Source organism: Haemorhous mexicanus, chromosome 1 (genome assembly GCF_027477595.1).
Source record: "Haemorhous mexicanus isolate bHaeMex1 chromosome 1, bHaeMex1.pri, whole genome shotgun sequence".
In the NCBI taxonomy this organism is placed as follows: Eukaryota; Metazoa; Chordata; class Aves; order Passeriformes; family Fringillidae; genus Haemorhous; species Haemorhous mexicanus.
This window is the reverse complement of record NC_082341.1, coordinates 73,392,546-73,414,572: the sequence shown is the minus strand read 5'-3', so window position 1 is coordinate 73,414,572 and position 22,027 is coordinate 73,392,546. Positions and strand designations below refer to the sequence as shown.

General features: G+C 42.6%; 1 protein-coding gene across 1 annotated transcript in view; it reads left to right on the top strand.

The window, feature by feature from the left end:
* CDH20 (cadherin 20) overlaps window positions 1–22,027 on the top strand; it is a 118,680-nt gene that overhangs the window by 81,974 nt on the left and 14,679 nt on the right. The window contains exons 3-8 of the mRNA XM_059854288.1: window positions 5,804–6,098; window positions 7,814–7,933; window positions 11,063–11,230; window positions 13,059–13,246; window positions 17,876–18,129; window positions 21,515–21,651. Of these exons, the coding sequence (XP_059710271.1) occupies window positions 5,804–6,098; window positions 7,814–7,933; window positions 11,063–11,230; window positions 13,059–13,246; window positions 17,876–18,129; window positions 21,515–21,651 (1,162 nt within the window). The remainder of the gene's footprint in view (window positions 1–5,803; window positions 6,099–7,813; window positions 7,934–11,062; window positions 11,231–13,058; window positions 13,247–17,875; window positions 18,130–21,514; window positions 21,652–22,027) is intronic.

Genomic DNA, 22,027 nt, shown 5'->3' with positions numbered 1-22,027 from the left:
ACGTCTGCTGTCACAATCTGTCTCACTATAACCATCCTCCTTTTTTGTTTTTAAAGACCCTGAATCACTGACCCTGTATTGACCCTGTTATTCAAAGTGTTATGGTCAGTGTCAAGTTTGCTTCTATTCTACACCAAGGTGACAAATCTGGACAAAAATGTGGAGAGAGGTAATGTGCTTAAGTGTTTGAACAATACAATCAAGATTTACATGCCTAGAAGATCAGGTACAACTATGACAAGTGGAGACTACACATAGGTATATATGAAAAATAACTTAGAAAGGATGTCAGAAAATAATTCCTTCACATTTCATTGCTTATTTTTTATGAGATATAGGTTCTGTTTTTCCTTCCAAGCTATCCAGCTGCAGAAAAAAAAAAAAAATTACATATCCAGAGGCCCAGTTTGGACTCATATTTATCATACTACAGCCCCATAGAGCTAAACTGTGTTCTCAGTCACACCAATATAAATCAAAATGGATCTGCAGGCTTCAGAAGACCTCCTTCTGATTTATCCCTGCATGACTGACAGCAAGATGTGCTCTCTTTCCTCCCACAGCAGTGGCATTACTAGTGATTGCCTCCAGATGAGACCTCATTAGTCTTCATTCATCTGTGCACCTAGCTTTTCAGGTCTTGAGATCTCTATTGATTAAAGAAATTAATATTTGTTTTCAGGCAATTCCCAGCTTCGGAACAAGGGCCAGACTTATTATTCCACATTCTCAGTTACATCTGAAATGATTTCAGGCTTCCACTTGTGAGGCAGATCTTAGGTAAAACACATATGGGGAGAAACACGCTTTCAGACCTGGTGTTGTCATTAGGAGCACACACATTTGGCACAGTCAGCAGCACTCCTGATCTTGCCACTGCTCGAGAAGGACACCAGGACACCAAGACGGCTCCTCATGGCCTGTGCCCGCCACTCTGAAGCCCAAGCTGCCATCAGGGAGCTTCTCCAAGGCTGCCTGGGCACTGGCTGTGCTCTCACCGGGGCACACAAGGGCTAATTAGCACCCACAATGAACAGGGCCAATTAGTCCCACGCACTGCTGAGCTGACACGGCTGGATCCCTCGGAAAGCCTCCAGCCTCGGCAGTGCTCCGTGTCATCCCGGCATCAGGGAACTCTGCTGCCAAGAGGGGCCTCTGGGGCTCACACGTTCCATGGTGTCCCAGCCCTGATGGGGTGGGGAGCAGCCAGCCCAGCGGTGGGATGGGGGCTCTGGGGCTCTGCGAGGCAGAGGCTGCCCCTGGCCTCACCCAGCCAGAGGCACAGGCGCCCCGAAGAGGCAGCAGCCTCCCACAGTTCATCACCCGCCTGCATGTGCGCTGCCTGAGTCTTAGGGATCCTTAGGAAAGGGGTCAGCAGGGAATAGACTGTGGGGTGAATTAATTGTTCTGGCAGGCCAGAAATTTTTTAGCCCGAGTCACCCCAGGCTGACTCAAAAATAGCTCTGTAAAGGCTTGCACGGGGTGGGGCGGAGGTGCAACGGGGCTTTCTGACTGCTGCTGGCTGCTCACACCAGCCCTCCAAAACAGCCCTGGGTCCCACTCCAGGCAAGGCAGGGCCTCTTCTAACTGATACCACCCACAGCATCCTGAAACATCCTCATAGCCAGGCCTTGCTTTTATCCATCTGCTTTTTCCAAGCCCCTGTCAGAAGGAGAAAGAATGCACTGCACAGAGGCAGTTGTACAGCTGGTTCTGGCTGGTTCTGTATGACTGGAGCAACCAAAAAAGCACCTTGATTTGAACCACAGGTCCAGGCTTGCCTAATACGATTTCCAAGGCTGCTATGATTCTGTGAACTTCCCTAGAAAACTGTTAAGGCAAGGTGCAAAATATGTTCCGGACAGAGAAATGAAAGAAACGTCCTGATGTGAAATCAGTACAATTTTTGCTTTTCTCCAGTGCTCATGATAGTGATTTAAAGTACTTCAGCTTCAGAGGGTTCCTGGTCCTGTCACAGATAAATACAAGGCTTCAGTTTTCCTAGAGGTGGCCATTATTGGCTAATAGGATGAACCAGGGAAACCAAAGCCCCTTCATTTGCTACAGCAGGTATTTTCCACATTCAGTGAGCAGCCTACCCTGTGTCAGTAATTGAACTGGGAACACACTTCACCATTTTGCCATGTTGGAGACTCCCTAACCCTGCTTCAAAGAAGCATTTGAATCACAGCAGCTGAATAAATGAATAAAATGCAACCTCTCCACAGACTATCAATGTATATCAACCACACTCACTCATGCATCCTTACAAAAATGCCCTGCAGGTGCTACATCCCTCGAAGCAGAGAAGGGAGAAGCACATCAAGGATGGAGTCACAGACTACAGACTGGTTAGCAGAGCTGTGTGGGTTCTCCCCTGTGCTGCTCACTGCAGTGCTACTCTCTTTCACGTGCCCTTTGCCAGGAAATGTGTCATTCCAATGCAGATGTAACATCCTTATTTTTTTGTACTGTTCTCATCAAAAGGAGCTACGCGGGTTGACATAGTTAAAAATTTCTCAGGAGTTATCAGCTTTATTCCTCCAATAACCCATTCCTCAATATTGAGGTAAAAGTAAAAATTAATTCCTCCTACTCTGTATCAAACACATGGCAGCACAATTTATTGCACCACCCATAAAACAGAGCCAACTTAAAACTAGATCACCTTTCCAACACAGTGACTTTTACACTACAAACTACAGCATCCTGATATTAGGTTTGGTGTGAACTTCAGTCCCTTCAGACACCAAATTCTTTCAGATTTATTGCAGTCTGGCAGTGTTATTTCTTTTTGTCTTTTACGCTCTTTTTTGCTTTGTCTTGAAAGAGCAAGTTATACAAGAAGCTGCAAAAGTGCTGCTAGCATTTGTTACTGCCTAGCCTTGGTTGAGACCCAATGTTTCTAACAAATCACAGTTAGACAGAGATCCTCTTGTACTCCCAAATTCTTAACAGCATGCCATGCTTATTCTTTGTTTGCTCCCTTCACAACTGCATTTATTCCAAATAGGGCTTTGGACAGAAGGTGTAATTTCACCCATAAGTTTGATTCATGTTTGATTCATTATTTGCTTCTAAGTATTCTGAAAATTCCTGAACACTTACTTCTATTTCAAAAAATGCTTATTTTTTTTTCTCCTTTCCTTCTTATTTTTCTCCTTTTTCTTCATTTTTTTCCTGTTCCTGTTCCCTTTTTCTTTTCCTGTTTTCTTTTTTCCTTGTTTTTAATTTCTTTTTAATTTTTCTCTTTCTTTTAGGTTTCATTTTTGCCTTTTGACTTTGAATTTGACTTTGCCTTCCTCTTTCTCTTTTTTTTTTTTCTTTTCCTTATTTAATGAGGACTTGTTGGTGTTCCAAAACACATTTTCTTCCATCAGGCCCAGCTCTAATTCCCCAATCAGGTCTAACATCTGTATCTGTCTCAGCAGCTGCATTCTTTCACTGGAGCACTAATGCACTAAAACAAATACCCAAGATGTAGCTTAGTGGTTCTGAATCAATTTGAAAAGCTATAATAGTGTCCTCCTTCTGGAAGTATCCTGTTTACTAGCTCCTACAGTGATAATCTCTGAGTTATGGGTGTTTAGGGTAAGTAATGACAACCACTGTCTTTTTTTAAACTAATCACAAGATGGTGTTTCCTGAAGATATACCAGTTTGCAGCCCTGCTGCCTGCATGTGAATTAATACACATGGCAGCCATCTAAATTTAACTGTTTACCACTGCCAAATTTTTCTGGGCTTGTTCCTCTGCCATTCAGTTAATGCATCGCCTGAGATCTGTCAGCTTTTCTCCAAAATACTGATGTTTCTCAGATGCAGTAGCCACTGCAGGGATGGAGGCAGAGGAGGAGGAAGTGAAATACCGGTGGCCTGACACAGCCATTGTCACAACCTGCACCTTCAGCTCCTGCAGCCACATTGCAGTGATGCTGCCCTTAACATTCACTGTCCCAGCAGCTGCTTGGAGTCCGTGGGCTCCAAGGCTCCTCCACACAGACCTGTCTGCAGGCTGGGATATGCCATGGAAAACCATGGGATCCCACCTCAGCTGAAAGTACTCTTGCCCTGAAAATCAGGAGTGGGTCCAAGTTTTGCATATGTTGCATGACCTACCTGAGAGGAAAATAGGGGAGACACCGTTCAGAGAATGAGTGTCTCCCGACCAGACCCTTCACAGGGGAAAAAAGTCTTTCCACTCCCCAGTCAACAGGACTGTGTACCCTAAAACAGCTGAGGAACTGCTTCAATGGCACTAGAAATGCTCAGGTCAGATAAGTCGTTTTGGCCACTTTCCTGTTAAACTTTCTCCTATGTAATAAGTTATTGTATATGTTCTTTATGTTTTTAAACAACTCAGAGATGAGATTTCTTCTTTCTTTCTTGAGAAAATAGTCTTTAAGCAATTGTACAAAGTTTGACTTCTGCTTTTCTACACAAATTATCAATTTCTGTTTGGATTATTTCTTCAAATACTGTGTTTATTCAGTATTTAGTAATATTCAGTTTATTATTCTAAGATTTTTCTCTCCAGTACAAATACTTACCTATGTTTGGCCCCATCCTCCAAGATTACTGCCATCTGTCCTTTAAGCTCATCAAAGCATTAAACACGCACCTAATTCTGACCATATTTCTGAGATTATTTGCCCATATATGCATTTTAAAATGTGCTTAATTGAATCCAGCCCACTTTCACTGTTTTTTAAAAATTGTTATTTATCCTTTATTCATCGCCCACAATGATAAAAACACTGGAAAACAGTATTCACATCTGAACCATTTTGATTTTTGCACCTCAAGTCTATTGCCTTCCTGTCTTTTGGTACTGAATGATTACTGCCACTGGGCATTGATCTTTATGCTCTGTTCCTCAAAGGCATGGAAGTATGAGCATACCATCATGGATTTTCATAGTGTGAGTGAAATTAACCAATTTGATTGCTTTTGATAGTCATTCCAGTATTTCATGGGAACCAGCTGTTTAACAGAATGTAGTCCCCAGAATGATTTGTTTCCTTGTTTTAGATTTTAATTAGTACTGCGTTTACTCTTGCTCTTTTTTGTTGCATTCACAGTTATCTGTGGCTGCTCAGAACTAATTAGCAGTCATGCAATAAATCCGTTTGCTAATTTCCTAGAAAATCTGGGATGGTTCTCATTTCTATAGCCTGCCATGGGCATAAGCAACTGTTTTTTGCTGCTTAGCTTACTTACTGTTTGACAATATTCCTTCCTGAAGTTGTAAGGATACAGAATAATTTTATCACTAAAATTTAATGGAAAAAGATTAAAATATTTCTGAATCATAACACTTACTGGGTAGCTCTTCCATTCTGCTTTCCCCTTGATCCCAAACGGATTTGCCTTATTTGCCCCAACATTATGCTACCCCTGTAGTATTTGACTCCTCTTAAGCCATGTGAGGAATCACAGTCTGCAGCTTTGCTGACCTCACTTTATCCCAAATCTTCTCAGTGGCCATTGTAACAAGGCAAAAGATAATTATTGTGTTGAGTGAGATTCCAAAAAGGCACAGAGCCTGTTCCTATTTGGGTGCCTCTGCCTTTTCTTTTGGCACAGCTGTGGGTGCAGAAGCAGGAAGACAGGAGAGGGTTTTTAATTGCAACTACGCAATACAGACTTTCCTATTTGCCTCTTTCAGCAAAGCGAGTTCATTAGAACCAGCTTGTGAGTCCCAACAGTGAGACCAGAATTCTGGGGATGGTCATGTGCTCAGTGCTTCTCAGCAGCTGCTTACCCAGCTCATGGTCTAATTGAATCCTGTTCCTCTCCACAGCTCCACTCCGACATGGACAGGGGAGATGGCTCGATCAAATACATCCTCTCAGGAGAGGGAGCTGGCATTGTGTTCACAATTGATGATACCACAGGGGACATCCATGCCATTCAGCGGCTGGACCGGGAAGAAAGGTCACAGTACACCCTCAGAGCACAGGCTCTGGACAGGAGAACGGGCCGGCCCATGGAACCAGAGTCAGAGTTCATCATCAAAATCCAAGACATCAACGACAATGAACCCAAGTTCCTGGATGGACCTTACATAGCCTCTGTTCCAGAAATGTCACCTGTGGGTAAGACAGATTTTGTGGAGTCTCTTTCCCTTATGAGCAAATTAGAGATGGTCGCCAAAACACAAATTCCCTGACTCCTTGATCTCAGCTTCTGCCCCTCGCGCAGGAGCTGCAGGACAGAGGAGCTTATCCTGGGGTGCCTGCTTGCTGTAGAAAAGAGACAACAGGCTTTACATCAGCACCAGCTCCTCTGAAAGAAAATGTGCCAAGGGAAGCCTGAGAGATGAAATAGGTGTGATTCAAACATGCATGTTTAGACAATTTGTATAACATACAAATTGTGCCCCTTCTCCTCTGACATCAGATGGTAGAAATAATAAAGTCCATTAGACAGCCATTACCATCCCAAAAATAACACAGTCTTAGCAACCTAATCAAGTTCATACTGAGAGCTCAGCTACTGTCCAGGAGCCCTTGAAAACATGGAGACATGAAAGCAATCATTAGCTTCTTCTAATTTGTGTGAGCCTGACTAAACATAGTTCAGTGAATCCTGAGATTCTGTTACTATTTGCCCTCCACTTTTACAGAATAGGATCGTGTTGAAGACACTCCTGTTATTGCAGTGCAGAACACAAACAGCAGCCTTCCTATTTTCCTATCCTGACACAAGTCAGGAGAAATCATTTCCATATAAGAATTCAAATAATCACATAAAATATTGTTTTTCTGGACTTCTTTTTCTTTTTGCGTTGTCTTTGTTTGCTTATTGCTTTTTGGCTCTGTGACATCGCTGTAGAGATAATAATACCATATAAATTTCATGTCCTGAAGTTACAGATATGCTTCAACTTCTCATTCTTCAATATTATGTTGACATAAAGCTAGAGAGAGGCATCAAATACAGAAAATACAGAAGTTCCAGTCAGTAATAATATTTTTTAATGGTAATGGCTAGCTTGAATTCAGATTTATCTCCAAGTGCTTATCTAGCAACATCAGATTTGTTTGTAACACAAAACATTATGTAGAAGGCTAGATACATTCAGAAAAGCATTGTCTGACATTTTAAGGAGTCAAAACCCACATGTATTTCAGTTGTGCCTCACCTTCTCCTTGTTCTTGATAAATTACATCACCTGGAAGCCATTACTAGTTTCAGAGGAAGCAGACCTTGAAAACCAATTGAAAAAAAGAAATATATATGCCTCTCTGTGGGTTGCAAAGGCATTTCAGCAGTGTATAATCTTTAGGCCATACAATGTAAACTGCAGTCCCTCAGAGAGATTATCTCAGAGATACATCCCTTCATGCTCTCTGTTTGTGTACAGTTTCCATCCCTGAGTCAACTTACAGCATCTATGGGCCTGCTACGACCATTCATGATTTATGTCAGCAGAGCTATGGAACTTCTTTGAGCTGCCTCCTAAAAATATTTAAAATCAAGACAAGGGTAAAAGAAGCAAGCAGGATATAATTACCATTCCTCTGTCAACCATAACAAAGTACTGTTAGTTCAGCAATTCTGTAACTGTGGTCCATAGAGTACTTTCTCTTTTATAGCTTCTTACAGAAGCATAATGAATTAATACCTATTAATTATTTTAGTGCTAATGAGCTACAAGTATGAACAATAAGTACAAGCACTACGAGCATCAAGTGAAAAAGTTCAGTGCGGGAAAGCTCTTGTTAGGCATTTCAATTTACTTTGAACAGTGTACTTTTCCTGCCAGCTCTTTATCCCACAAAGTCTTACCTTGATGGTTTTTTGTCAGGCACCTCTGTTATCCAGGTGACAGCAACAGATGCTGATGACCCAACCTATGGGAACAGCGCGAGAGTCGTATACAGTATTCTCCAAGGACAACCATATTTCTCTGTGGACTCTCGGACAGGTAGGTTATTTCATCAGGGAATGAGTCAGTGTGGAAACCAAAAGAAAAAGTTGCAAGCAGAAAAAAAGGGCAGTGCATCATAGCTGTGGTCAGAGAAATGTGGTTTTGTGGCTTGGAGCCAAGACAGAGCAGCACTGTGTGAGGGGTAAAGTAATGCTGTGGCAGTGAGCTCCAGAAGAAGAATGGGCTTTTTCCAGTGATATATTCCTCTGAATGACCATATTCTGCAACTCAGGATCTGGATAGGTTTGGTGCTGTAAATACTCTTGTTGGCTTCTATCATTGAAAAATGTCTTAAACAGATCTAGTTGATAACAAGGCTTAGGAGGAAATAAAATCTATGAACTGTCCAGGACTGGAAAGTGCAAGCTAATGGATGCAGTTATCTGGAGTAGTTTTGCCTAAGGGTATTCTTGTTAATAACCTTACATTTATCTATAGGACACCCTCTCTGTTTCGCTTGCTTTCTCTCTCTCTTTTCTCTATACATCCAAGGTTTATATTCAAAAGTGGAATCTGACAGATTTTGACAGTTTCTAAAGGGCATCTGTGGCGCTAAGGTCAGAAACTCATGAGACGATAGTCACTGCAGAGCCCTGGGGGGACAACATAGAAAAAACACTGAATAAACTTCTTCCAAAGTTAGAATTTTACAGGGTAGGTGCTCTAGCCAAAGACAAACTTGTATGTGGCATGCTATTTTCTCAGTTTAGTTAATATTTGCAATATACTAAGCTACTAATGCTCCTTTGTAATCAGGTGTCAAAAACAAACAAATAAAGGTGTAATCATAGATTTGCTGAGTACCAAATTATTTCTAAGAAAGCAAAGGATCAATATTCAGGGTCAGATCCAGAACAGATTTAACCACTAGAACGCAGCTTATACAGAAGATAGGTCCTTAAGTCCAAAAGCATGTACTTTATCAGTAATTAACCCAGAAAAAGTCTTTTTCTCCTCTGATTAACTTCCTAGTCACTTAGACCTGCATCTCTAGACAGGCTCAGAAATGCCTCAGGCTTTAGCTGCCTCAGTCAGCAACTGGACTCCCATTTAGGGTAAACACTGTTGTGAGCCAGAAGCCATTTCCCTATGACAAAGACAGGACTGTAATCAGCTTCCCCTGTGCAAATTCACCTGTGGGATTTGATAGCTCACAAAATGCAGTTGCATCTTTGGCATTCTTCTAAAATAGAGCTAGAGCATAAGTGGCATAAGCAACAGCTCCTTTGCATTGATAGTGATTAAAACACCCAGTAGTGGACAACTCATTTCAGTACAGTCCTCCTCCAGTAGCATTTGGAGTCCTTACCATTTACCGCCCAACACAGCCTCTTGGTCCCAGAGGTGTGCTCCTATTCCTATCCTGTCACTGTCCTCACAGGTGCTGAATAAGTGTCTATGTGAAAGCACAACTTCAAAGGAAAGTTGAGAGCCTCCTCCTCCCTTTTTTCAGAATACTTTTACAGCCTGACCACAATCATATTCCCCTAGAAGATAAAAGAACTCTCCCACTTCCTAAGAAACCATGTGGCTGTTACAGAAAATAAAGGACCATCACCTCTGCTTTTTACTGTTTTCTTAAGAGCACAAACCTCACTCACTTTAGTGAAAGAAATGGTTCCAGTACATTTCTTTGGGAGACCTGAGGATCCCATAGTCTTTCCTCTAGCCCTAAGGATGGGTTTTATGTTCACCACCGTCCTTAGCATTTCTTTGCTGACTGACTGTGTGCAGCAGCATCAGATGCTCCCTGCTCTGCATTGCTGCACCTCTGGGTACCTGATGTGGTCCTGAGTCCTGGTGTCCTCTAGGGATCGTAGCCCCTAAAGATAGGCATGGCAGAGCCTGGAGTTTAGGCACTGATGTCTTTTTTTAGGTCAAGCCAAGAGTGGAAATTCCCTACAAAGTGTTCATATATGGAGAAAATACTTCCCAAAATGCTAAGTATTTTCATATCTTATTTATATATCCATGGGAGCTGAGGAATTACAGCACTTCACAGGAGGCACTCAGCTTTGCAGAATGGGACCTGAAGGGCTCCACACAGGAAGATTAAAGCAGCGCACTGCGTGCTCTTCCGTACCGGTCACTATTTCTTCCCTTCACACACAGCGATAATTGCCAACGCAATATCTTTTTACTGCTTTTTTATTAAACCCATACATTGTCTTTCTGCTAAAAATAAAGACTAAATGCAGATCAGTCAAGTTAATAGTGTCCTGATGTGCAAGTGCTGCGTGTTGAACCGTGCGACTGGGATGGTGCCTGGGGCTGACACGCCTGCCCCCACCCAAAGGACATCCTAAGTGTCGCTAGCAAGGGATTATCCCATGGCAGCGCATCCCCGGGCTGCACTGCCGGCTGCTCGAGGGAGCACCCTGGAGGTGCTGGAGGCGTGAGGCTGGGTGGGGCTGGGAGGGCTGCAGGACGGACAGCCGGGGCGCACGGAGCTGTCCCGGGAGCAGCGGCAGCGCCCGGGAGCGCCCGGCAGCCCCGCGGCGCTGCCCGGGCCGGCGCTCGCTGCCTCCATAAGAGAAGTGATGCTGCCACCTGATGTCCTCTCGCAGTAGTGTTACCCCGAAGGGAAGGGACGCCCTGCGGTCTGGGGGAGCAGGGGGGCCCCTCCGGAGCGGGCGCAGCGGCGCCTCCCCGCTTTCTGCACTCGCAGCCCCAGGCTGGGTCCCGAAGCAAAGCCCCCGGGCTCATGCCAGGTGGTCTCTAGGACTGCGTGCTCTGGAAAACTTGTCTTGATGGATCTTTTAGCAAAGCACATCACTTCCAGTGATGTGCAGAGATTGTCATCCGCAGCAGGGCCTTTAATTTGACGTAGCTCACTGTTCCCAAAAAGCTTTTCCGTGGAAGGCAACATTTTAATTTTGAACGTGCAGCCTGTCCCAGAGCTGATGCATTTTAACTGGCTTCTTTAAAATTCACACCTTCTGTTAACCTAGATTCCACTTGGGTGAGTTTTACTCTGCTAGGAAAGGTGGGACTCAGTGCAGAGCCTGGTCTCCATTCTTGACACAGGGAATAGGATGCAGGAGCAAGAGCCCTCTACCCTCTTTGTGTATTCTCTAACAGCCATTTTCTTTTGTTCCCCAAATGCCTTTCCACCCTCAATCTCAGGCTTAATTAGAACAGCTCTAATGAACATGGACCGAGAAGCAAAAGAATATTATGAAGTGATTATCCAGGCCAAGGATATGGGTGGACAGCTGGGAGGATTAGCTGGAACAACCACAGTCAACATCACTCTCTCTGATGTCAATGACAATCCACCCAGATTTCCACAGAGTGAGTACCCGTGGTGCCACGTCAGGCAAAAGAGGGTGGCTGAGGGTTATTTATGTCTGCTGTTTGCTCTCATGACAGTCATTTTCAAACTCAGGATAGTGACAACTAGAGATGGGCAGAATTTTGGATTCGATATGGAACTCCCCTTAAAAAAAAAAAAAAGTCAAAAGGAATTATTTGACACCTTGCCTTTCAGAAAAAGTTTCTGACCTCCAAAATTATCAAAAAAAACCAGTTTTTTTAAAGGATGGGCAATTAATTTACAGAAAAAGGCAGGAAGGAGAATTTTGTGTTTAGACTGCTGATGGCCATTGCCTTTGGCTACTAATTGCTGCTCTGATTGTCTTTTCATCCTATCTCCAGAGGATGTCTCTCAAATCAGGGACATGTGGTGGTGCTGGAAGTTGAAAGATGATTCATTCAACACTCCAGCCAGGCCACAGCAGGGGAGCATCTGGGAGCTGTGCTGCCAGTGTGGAGTGGGTTGTCACACAGGCTGTTCTCCAGGAAAGGTTCATCTAAACCTTGGCAATATACAGTTAAACCCTAAGATACGTAACAGCCATGCTTAATGGATGCGAAAATTAGCAGCTCCACTCTTACCAGAAACACAACTTTGTATTTACAAAAGTGAACTTCAAAACAAGATTTACAATATTTTGTTCTTTGTTAATAAGATTTTTATCACATTTATTTACATAATTCTATATTGCCATTAAAAATTCAAAAGAGGCTTTTCAGTTTTGATTGGACTAAATCTTCCAAGGGATGTAATTTGGGATTTTTAAAGAAAACTGATTCTTTTAGTGGTGTAAATCAATCTCAGGCCATTTTGTTTTTGACATTTTTCTCATTTAGCTGAGTAATGCAAACTCCCGCAGTTCTTTTTGATGGTATTCTTCCTCTCCATCTGTTACTGCACGTTGCATGGGTAAATCAAAGTATTCCACTAGGATCAGCAAGAAGTCTCAACTTCTACTTTTCTTCTTCTGTTAGAGCAACTTCTTGAGCACGCCATTGCCAGCTGTGTTTTGAAAGTGGCATGATTGTAACTGATATCAAACTCTTGATTAAGAAAAATTACAATTCATCAAACCCCATCTTTGGTGTTATTCTGCCTTCTAAAGCTTAATAGTTGGTGCAGTCAACAGAGGGGGTGCAGCAAGGAAGGTTTGAAAGTAAAGCATGATGCCAGAGAAGTATTTTAGGTACAACATTTATATTTTCAAAACACACTTTTAAAAGAGCAGGTTGTTCTTTCCCCACTCTTGCTGCTAAGCAAATTAGCAATGCAACAAAAGCGCTCAAGACAGTATTTGTAGGGAGAGGCAATACATTTTAATAGGATAACTGGTAAATTCTTTCTTCGGGGCTGAAAAGAAGTTTGTAGGGGCTTGAGAAAGGATTTGTGGTGCTCAAAACTTATTTATTCTTGCTGTACAAACTGAACAAATAAAAAGATGCCTGTCCTATTAAATCTGTTCCATATCCTGCTTTATATCATGGCTGCAACAGCACTGGTGCTAATTGCCCTATTTTTCTAGTTGAAGTTCCTATCTTCAGATGTATTGCTGTTTTTAAAAAAACCCATTCAACAAACCTGCTGCTATACCAAACACCTAAATAAAACTTCCCCAGGAAATTTAGCTGGGCTGTGGCTTTTTAAAGGAAATCACATGGCTGTCACAGCTTTGGCACAGGTGCTAAAGACTCTCTGCAGGCCATGCAGTGTTGTGGCCTCCCTGATTCACTGCATTGCTTTGCAGTTGTTTTGGTTCCTCTTCACAGTCTGTTTTTCCCCTCTCTCCCTGTGTGCTGCTTGTGCCAGAGCATTATCAGATGAGTGTGCTGGAGTCTGCTCCCATCAGCTCCACCGTGGGCCGTGTGGTTGCTAAAGACCTGGACGAAGGCATTAATGCAGAGATGAAATACAGCCTTGTGGATGGAGATGGACTGGATGTCTTTGATATTAGCACTGATCCTAATTACCAAGTTGGCATCATCACTGTAAGAAAGGTAAAACAGTTTCCTTTTTATAGTGATTTATATGGCTAACTATCCTGGTTACATTTTATGTGTGGAATATTCCCTTACGCCTGCAGTAACTTGGTTCCCATTACGTGGCAGTAGCCCCTCTCTGGCTGTAAAACACAATTTCTTTAGCATTTATTGCTAAAATACGAATGCAGACTGCATTCCCAGGAACAACTTTTATAAAGTGGGAACAGCATTAGCATAAACATGTCTTTTCCCACCAAACGAATGCTCTGATTCCTTATTTATCTATTTAAATATTCTCTGTAGCTTAATTATCCTACAATGCAAGAAATTAGATCAATATTTGCATTTGAACTGTACATATTTTTCACTGTGGTGTTCCACAAACAATAATAAAGCATGCCTTGGAATTATTTATAAACCAATAAAACCCAGGCAGTGTTTATTTTTTTTTTAATTGCTGCTTGAAGATCCATAAATGCTAATTAGTCTAGAGGAAGCTGTCTCTAAAATGGCAGCTGTGAAACCGCTGGTACTCTGTACCACAGGCTATGCAGGAAGGCATTGAGTATTTTGCTTGGGCTCCCTGCTATGGGATATTTATTCTACAATCTTACATAAATGTTAGAAGTTCAACTCTGTTTCTAGGTTATGAAATTGTAATCATATTTCTGCCTAAGCATATCTAGTGTACTAATAAGGAAGTATAGTTTCCATTTAAATGGCCTGGGATTAAATTGTGCACTAAAATGGAACAATACAGTGGAGAGCTTTGACCTTGCAAGCCTCTATGCCCTACAGCAAAGCATTTAAGCATGTATTTATGGTCACCTTTCCCTGGCTCTTTTTTGGTGCATATTAGTCCCTAAAGTTAAGCATATCTTCTGGAATGAAATAGATGTTGAATGCAAACTCTAATGTAATTTTCCACTCATTTATCAATGAAATAAAATAGTTTCTTTGGAGTAAATGTGTCAATAAGCTTGACTTTTGTTATTATGAATACAGTTTTGCTATATGTTCATGTATGTCTGGAGGAGTTATAAAATGTATGGTATCAATCATACCAGATATGTACTGGGATCAGGTACATATTGCTCAATCCACCTACTGTACACAAACATTTGTAATATTTTATGTATGTCTCCGGCTTTATGTAACGCTGTGATTATCAATAGCCAAACACGGGGAAAGTTGTCCTTTGAATCCCCTCAAGAAACAAAACAAAAAAAAAATCAACTGGTGTCGATACAAAAGGATATCAAAATGGGAGGAGAGGGGAGAGAGAATTTCTAAACCAAGAATTAATTTTTTTTAAAAAGTAAGCAAAACTTCCCCTTTAATTTTTCTTGACAGAATTCCCAAGCAAAATAATTAGCACTTCTAACACTTGCACCAGCAAGCCAGAATTTACAGTTACTGACAAGACTGTGGCTTGTAGTGTGGCTACTCCTCATAGCCTACTAATCCCACAAAATGTTGAGCACCTCCTGAAGATTTACCTCCTGGAAATACCTTCCAGGCTGCCTGCCTGGGAGACTGATGCTCACCCTACCTTCCTCTTCTCCCTGCCTTCCCTTCTGCACTGCCCATGGAAGGCAGGGTGCTGGGTTACCCAGCCAGCACAGCACACAGGAGAGCTCTGTCCTGTCCTGCCTTCCTCCCCTGATGTTGCCTGATCAATCACTTTGTCACAGTGGGTCTTGCTGAATTCCCCCCTGCATGGTGCCACCTCTCAGTGCCTGTGTCTGCACTGGCAGAAGGAGGACAAGGACAAGGACAAGGAGAGCTTTCCATGGGCTGCCTCTCCTCTTGGCTGTTTTTGCAGCATGCTAAGTTCACAGGAGAAGGTAACTTGCCTGCCCTCCCTATGGGAACAGCACTGGGAAGAGGTTTGAATGCACTCATGGGAGAAAAATTATGAGGGGGACAGTGGTGCTGAGGCATTGGCCCAGGAGAGAAACGGGAGGGAAAGTCATCTTTGACAATGAAGGCAAACAGGAGCATCAAAAATGCAGTGGTCTAGCACACTTGCCTCATTTTTCTCATTTTTCTAACTTGATCTAGGTGATTATGTGTTTTAATAATGTAATTGGGGTTTACAGCTGTTAAGTCTGTCATTTAACTGCTTTTTTTATAACTTAGCTTTTTAGTGTACACGTGGTGTTCCTCATGCAGTTTTCTTCATGTGGGAAACAATTCAGTACAATGGCCTCTTTCTTAGTATATGTTTAGGCACCTTTACATTGCACATTCCCTGCCAGATGGACAATAAGTGCAGCTTGGTCCTTGGTCCTTGGTGAATATCTTACTGCTATTTTTACAGTGCATAAATATGCAACTGGTAGACAATAATGACTCTGCAGCCAGGGATATTACGTTTGTAGACCTCACCAAACCCTAGCTGACAAGTGCTATGCCTGCAGTGGTCTCTGATGTACCAGCTGGGACTAAAGGCAACTGGAGCAAGTTTCAGCTCACCTGTTTGTAGCCACAGACTGCACAGTTTGTACTTCCTCACTTACTGGGCAGCATCTCCAGCAATACTGGACCATCGTGTCCCCAGCACAGAAACCTGTTCCCATTCCAGTCTTCATTCCTCACTCTCATGTACTAAATGCTGAGTGATTTTCAGTTTTATAATTTCAAGAATGCCAGCCTTTAGTCAGGCATTCCTATGCAGGATGTCAGTACTGGTAATTTACTGGGAAAGCATGAGCTTTGGTATGTCACTGCAACATTTCCACTTCTGAAGAAGGAAGCTGTTGGGGCAGCAGACAAGTACTGAAGACTTGGTTGAATCCAGGAGGTGTTTTGAGACCCGTGCCTGAGCATGGAAATTTGCTGATGCTGCTTAAACTAATACACACCTCATGGCTGCAGAACTGGCCAGCTGCCCCATTGAGCAGGGCAGGAAAAAAGTGGGTTATGACTGGCAAAGGAGAACTTTACTGCCACAGTAATGATCTTTGTACCTTTGAATTGCAATTGCTTTGGCATCCTCCTTCTCTTTTATTGTCCTGGCCATCTCCATGTGTCGGTCTGGTGATTGGTCTTCAAATAGAAAGAGCTGAATAGAAGAAGCAAAGGGGTTGGATGGGAACAGCAGACATCTTACTCCAATCTAAATGAACTGCTGCTGTGGTGGTAATTCCACACATGAGGCTCAAATCCTTATGTCCAAATAAAGCCACTCTTTTTGAAAACTACTCATATAGCAAAGAGGCGTATGCCCCACTGGCTGACCCTGAGATTAGCCAATTCTTTCCTGGTACAAGATTTGTCTTGCTCAGAATGTGTGCAAGCTAAGGGAATTCACTGTGCTGGTTTTCAGCATCAGACCTACCCAGATTATCCAAGTAAAGGGTTGTGACCATTTAACCACACTACAATTGCTTGCAACTTCTGGCTGCAACTTGAGAAGTGTGACTGTATCCTCTGTGAGCTGTACTTCATCTGGTGGCATTTTTTTATATTTTGAACTAACTATTCCATACTGTTATTCTGGTTTGTCAAATCCTTACTGTTATCTTTTACCAAGACTGGTAAGTAGCACATTAAATATGGAATTTTTCATTCAGATCTAAGAAGGTTTTGGAGACACCTTATTTTCTTCAGTGATCTGTGAAAAGAAGATGGAAGGGAGATGAAAAATTTATTTATTGAGAGGTTCAGTGTCAGCATTAGTTATTTTTATATCCATGTATACCAAATAAGTAGTTTTATCTAGATAGGGAGTCAAATTCAGACAACTACTAACAGAGTAAGCTGGCCCCCTTTATCCATTGCCTCAGGAAGGAAAGAAAAGGGAAAAGGGAAGAGGGAAAAGGAGACCATTCTCACTCCTTGCTTCAAATAATACTTGAGTATTTAATATTTCACATTTCATATGAAGTGAAAGAGTTCCCAGAGGAAGATATCAGGGATACTTTATAATTAAACTGCTTTGAAATTAAACTGTTCTCTAGGCAGGGAGCTGATGAAAATCCTAGCCCTCATTACACCTGGATGGTGAACCCATGTTTAGGATACTTACAGAAAGGAGGAGGTGAGAAAACCTCACTTCTAGGAAAGATGGATTCTGGATAAAAACTGGAACAAGAGCTTGCAAGAGAGGCTGACCACGTTCCCTGCTCCCACTGGAGCCCTTCATCAGCTTGGAGACAGGGGTCTTGGAGACAAGACTCTGGTGTCTTCAGGGAAAAAAAGAGGATGCTAACTGGGACCTCTATCTCCTGTGTGAGCATCCTTGTTCCTGCCACTGGGCCCATTTTTGAGGAGCTAGCTGTCTTACCTTTTTTCCAGGTACTCCCATTAGTGTCTGCTTCTTCATGTATTTTCCTCAAAGTGGCATGAAACAGGTTGTGTGAATCACGATGCAGTGGCAGGGTGGCTGTTTATGTTTTCATTTTAGCAAGAAGAATGAAAGAATATGTATTTTGAAGTGATCTACAAGTATTTCTCCTGGCCTTTTCAGCTCAACTATCAAATTAAAGACAGAAAATGTATACAGTGCTATTTTTAATACTACTGTCTTTCAAAGCTTTTTCTGCATCTGCAAATATTTATCTTTGTTGCACTTGTAATTAAAAGTAATAATGATATGGCTCAGTGTGCCTGATGGTAGATTTAATTTTTTCTCCTCAGCCTTTAAGTTTTGAGAGCAAGAAAAGCTACACCTTGAAGGTAGAGGGTGCCAACCCTCACCTGGAAATGCGGTTCCTGAACCTGGGTCCCTTCCGTGACACCACCACTGTCCACATCAGTGTGGAAGACGTGGATGAGCCTCCTGTGTTCGAGCCCAGCATCTACTTTGTGGAAGTGCCCGAGGATGTGGAGATTGGAACCACCATACAGATCATTTCTGCCAAGGACCCAGACGTGACCAACAACTCCATCAGGTCTGTCCTCTCTTTGTGTGTTGCCCCAGGAGCACTCCTTAATACATCTGGTTGGTGGGGCACTGGTGAGCGAGAGGGACTCTCTCTTTCCAGCCAGTAGTGGTCATCGGTGGGTTTGGCAAACCAGACCTCACATACTGTCAAAGCTCTGTCAAAGAGATGCAGGAGCTCCCCCTATTCTGTGGTGTGGAAGACCATCAGCATCAAGCCTTGCAATGAACTGGTCAGGCATGTCTCTTAAAAACAAGTCCCAGAATCTTGCCTATGCTGTGACTATGTACCTGACAGTACCACTGAGAACCCACTGCCATTCTGATGGCAAGGGGATCAACTTGCTTGTCCTTTTCCCCCCTTCTCTTTCAAAGCTTGCCCTTGTCAACAAGCTCAAACACGCCGCTACTTTTGGAGTAGATTGAATGCATGCTAATAAATATCCAAGAACTGTTAAATTATCCAGTGTCTGGTCAAAGATGCAGAGTTAGATATTCCCAGCAGGAGGTAAGAAAGGTAAAGGTGCATTTACAACCATGGGAGCTTCATAGGTGCAACTCAGCAAGGAGCAAAGGAGCAGATTTGTGGGATCATAGCACTCTTTTCCATAGTGGCTGCCAGCCACTGCCAGCCCCATTTATCAGAGGAAGGTGTTCTTCTCCAAGGCCAGCCCACACAGAAATTTTCACTACCTGCAGTAGCAACTAGTACAGGCACTTTGATTATCCCAGCAGGTTGGCTGCTCCTCTCATCTGAGAGTTTCAGGTGTTGAGCTGCTGTTTGACTACTCATGCATTGGTCCAGCTTCTGAGATGCCTGTGTTCAGGGACAGTCCTGGGAAATACAGGAGGGATTTGAAACATTGAGTACCAGGATTTTTTGAAAAAAGTAAAATCTAAATGAGCAATTCTGTGGACTTCAGCTAGAAGATCTGAGCAGACACAAAGCCTGTTCTTCTTAATGGTATGGCACTCCGTGTTGCTGGTCTAATTATATTTTCATCTCTGCTACTTTAATATACCTATCTTTTCTGCCTGCATTATAAGGTTATCATACTTCTCATGACATTGCCTCAAATTCCTCAGTAAAACTATTATACTGTCTGCATCACAATTTCATTACCCTAAACTTTTTTCCATTTGCATCCTATTTTGCTGATTGAATACTGTCTGGCATCATCCAACCCTGCAATGCAAACAGCTCTCTGCTAATCTGCTTAAAATAGTATAAGAATAATACTGAGGACTATCAGACGGTAGAATTGATCATTGTTATTTTTAATGAGTTTTTTTCTTAGTTTTTTTCAGAGCTTTGCAGTGACTGCCCTTGATTAACAGCACTCTATAAACCACAGAATCCATCAACAAAGATATATTAAAAAAAAAAAAAAAAAGCTGGAAATATGCGCAGACTCTTTTGTAACTCTGTTCCTTGACAACTTCCTTCCTCTTTTCTCCCCACCTTTCTCCTCTTCCACTGCCCTTTCTTCCCTCATTCCTTCCCTTCTTTTCCCCCATGCTGAGGTAAAGGAACAGATTTAAAAAGTAAGAATAAATACCATTTGTAATGCTATCCAAAATGCAGATATTAAGAATTAGTTCTTGCCTCTTCTGTGCTCTCCTCCATTCATTCCAACTCGGTGCAGTAACAGTCTGGCGATGTTTTAAGCTGAATTCACTTTGCACGGGGCAAGGCAAGCTAAGACAGTATCCCCAAATACTTACTGTGTTGCACGAGCTGAAATCCATCTGAAATTTAAACTGTGATCTGGCTCAAATCCTCACTTTCCCAGCATCCAGTACCTGGCTCCTACACTGTGAAATTCTGATGGCTGGAAATATGCCATGATTGTTGTTAAATGATTCAGGAAGATTATCTAAATAGTACAGTGGAAACAAGTGTGCAGGAGCAGGTAGACTTAACAAGAGAACTTAGCTTGAGAATCTAGAAAATGATCCACCTGTGCCTCTTGACACCAGTGCTTAATTCTGAACCCCTAATCACAAGACTATAGTCAATTTCAGATACCCATTGGCCTTGAAATGTCAGAGAGAAATTATTTTTACAGCCCTCATACAAGAATAATTATTATACCAAAATATAGGAACACTCATACTTATTGTCTAAATAAATCAAATACCTGAGGAATCTTTTTATTGATGAAGAGTTAGGAAGGACTGGGAAGGAAAGGGATACAAACCTGCCATCCCTTCCTCTTTGATTGTTCTGAAAAAGAGTGTAAAAGAATTTCCCAACAACATATCTCAATAGTGTTTTATATCCTAGTTTAATAAGTCCCTATATAAAGAAAAGGCTGTCATGCTTGTTCCAGTGGATGCATTCATGCTGAAAGGAGAAAATTCAGAACAATGAGCCCTGTTCAGTGTCTGTTGTGACTAATGCTTTCAATTCCCATCCACTCTGATGAAAGTACCAACAAAAAGGACAAAAAGTCTGGTCTCTGCTCTAGGCTGTGACATTTACCTAGGCCTGTGTGGCTTTGGCCAGAGTATCCCTTTCCATGCTAACAGTCAGCTGGGAAGGCAGCTTGCACAAAGTGCCTTTAAGAGCAAGGCGATGCCTGTGAAGGATACTGAGTATTTTACCCACCCTGAGAAATCGTCCCTCTGCCCGAGTACTGCAGTGACCTCTGTCCATCAGCTGCCTCCCTGCCCAGGTTTTCTGGCCTGCAGGCACCACCACAATCCCCCATTCACAGGTGCAGGAAGCTGGTTCCCAGCACTGGACTGACATGACATTGGTCAGGAAGGTTCAGTAATTACAATGAATCAGCCTCACAGAGGGAGCTGTTTTTCTGACTGGATGCTGTGAGAAAGGCATGCATCATCCCCCTTGTGCTGACACAGCCCCATCAGTAGCATGCTTCAGGATGCAGGTGGAGTTAATTCTCCTCAAGAAGGAGAGAATACAGAAGAACAAGGAAGGGAATGGTTCCTCTTCATCAACCTAGGTGCTCAGAGAATGAGCTGATCTGAAGCCATTTTCATCCTGTCTGAATTTGCCTAGAGACAGGGCATAATTAGTTCTCTCAGAAAAAGAAATTATACGTCTCACTGGCAGATTTTCTCTGTAAAGCAGATGTTCCTGCACTGATCTGGGCCTTACTTTGAGACTTATTCCTCTAAATCTTCCTGTCTTCCAGCTCCATTCAAGTACTAACTGTTAAATGTCACTAGCCACATGAACTTTTTCCAGCATCTCACTCTGGACCTATGCAAGTCAGAGAAGCACATAACTAGAATGAAAGAAGAAGAATATGGAAGAATGTGGATCTGCTTTATATGACACTGTCCTCATTGCTGGGATACTTTGGTGGCTGTAACACACAGTTTTCACAAGGGTTGCATAATGTTTTTCATATGTACTCTTGCAGATACTCAATTGACAGGAGCAGTGATCCAGGACGGTTCTTTTATGTCGACATAACATCCGGAGCACTGATGACTGCAAGACCTCTTGACCGGGAGGACATTTCTTGGCACAACATCACTGTGTTGGCCATGGAGCTGAGTAAGGAGAATGCAGACTGTACATAGATTAAAGAGATACAGTAGACAAAGCAGGCTGAGAGACCTGAATTCAAAGATCACATGTTGTTATGCACTGAGTGGGAAGGCGCGTTAAGTGAATTGCTCCTCTGACATCAACCAGCAAACATTGCATTTTATTTATCTATTTATGCTCATTTTCACAGGGTGGTGGGAGGCATAGAGGATGGCAATTAAATGCAGAGTCCTTCTTTTCCAATTCATTAGCATTCCAGAGATTTTTTTTAAAACTCCTCCTGATGTGTTTCTTGCAGAGCCCTCTCACTTCAGAAAGCCAAGGCAGCTAAAGAAAATACTGCAAAGGCTGCATGGTTGCTAAAGCTCCCAGTACTTCCTGG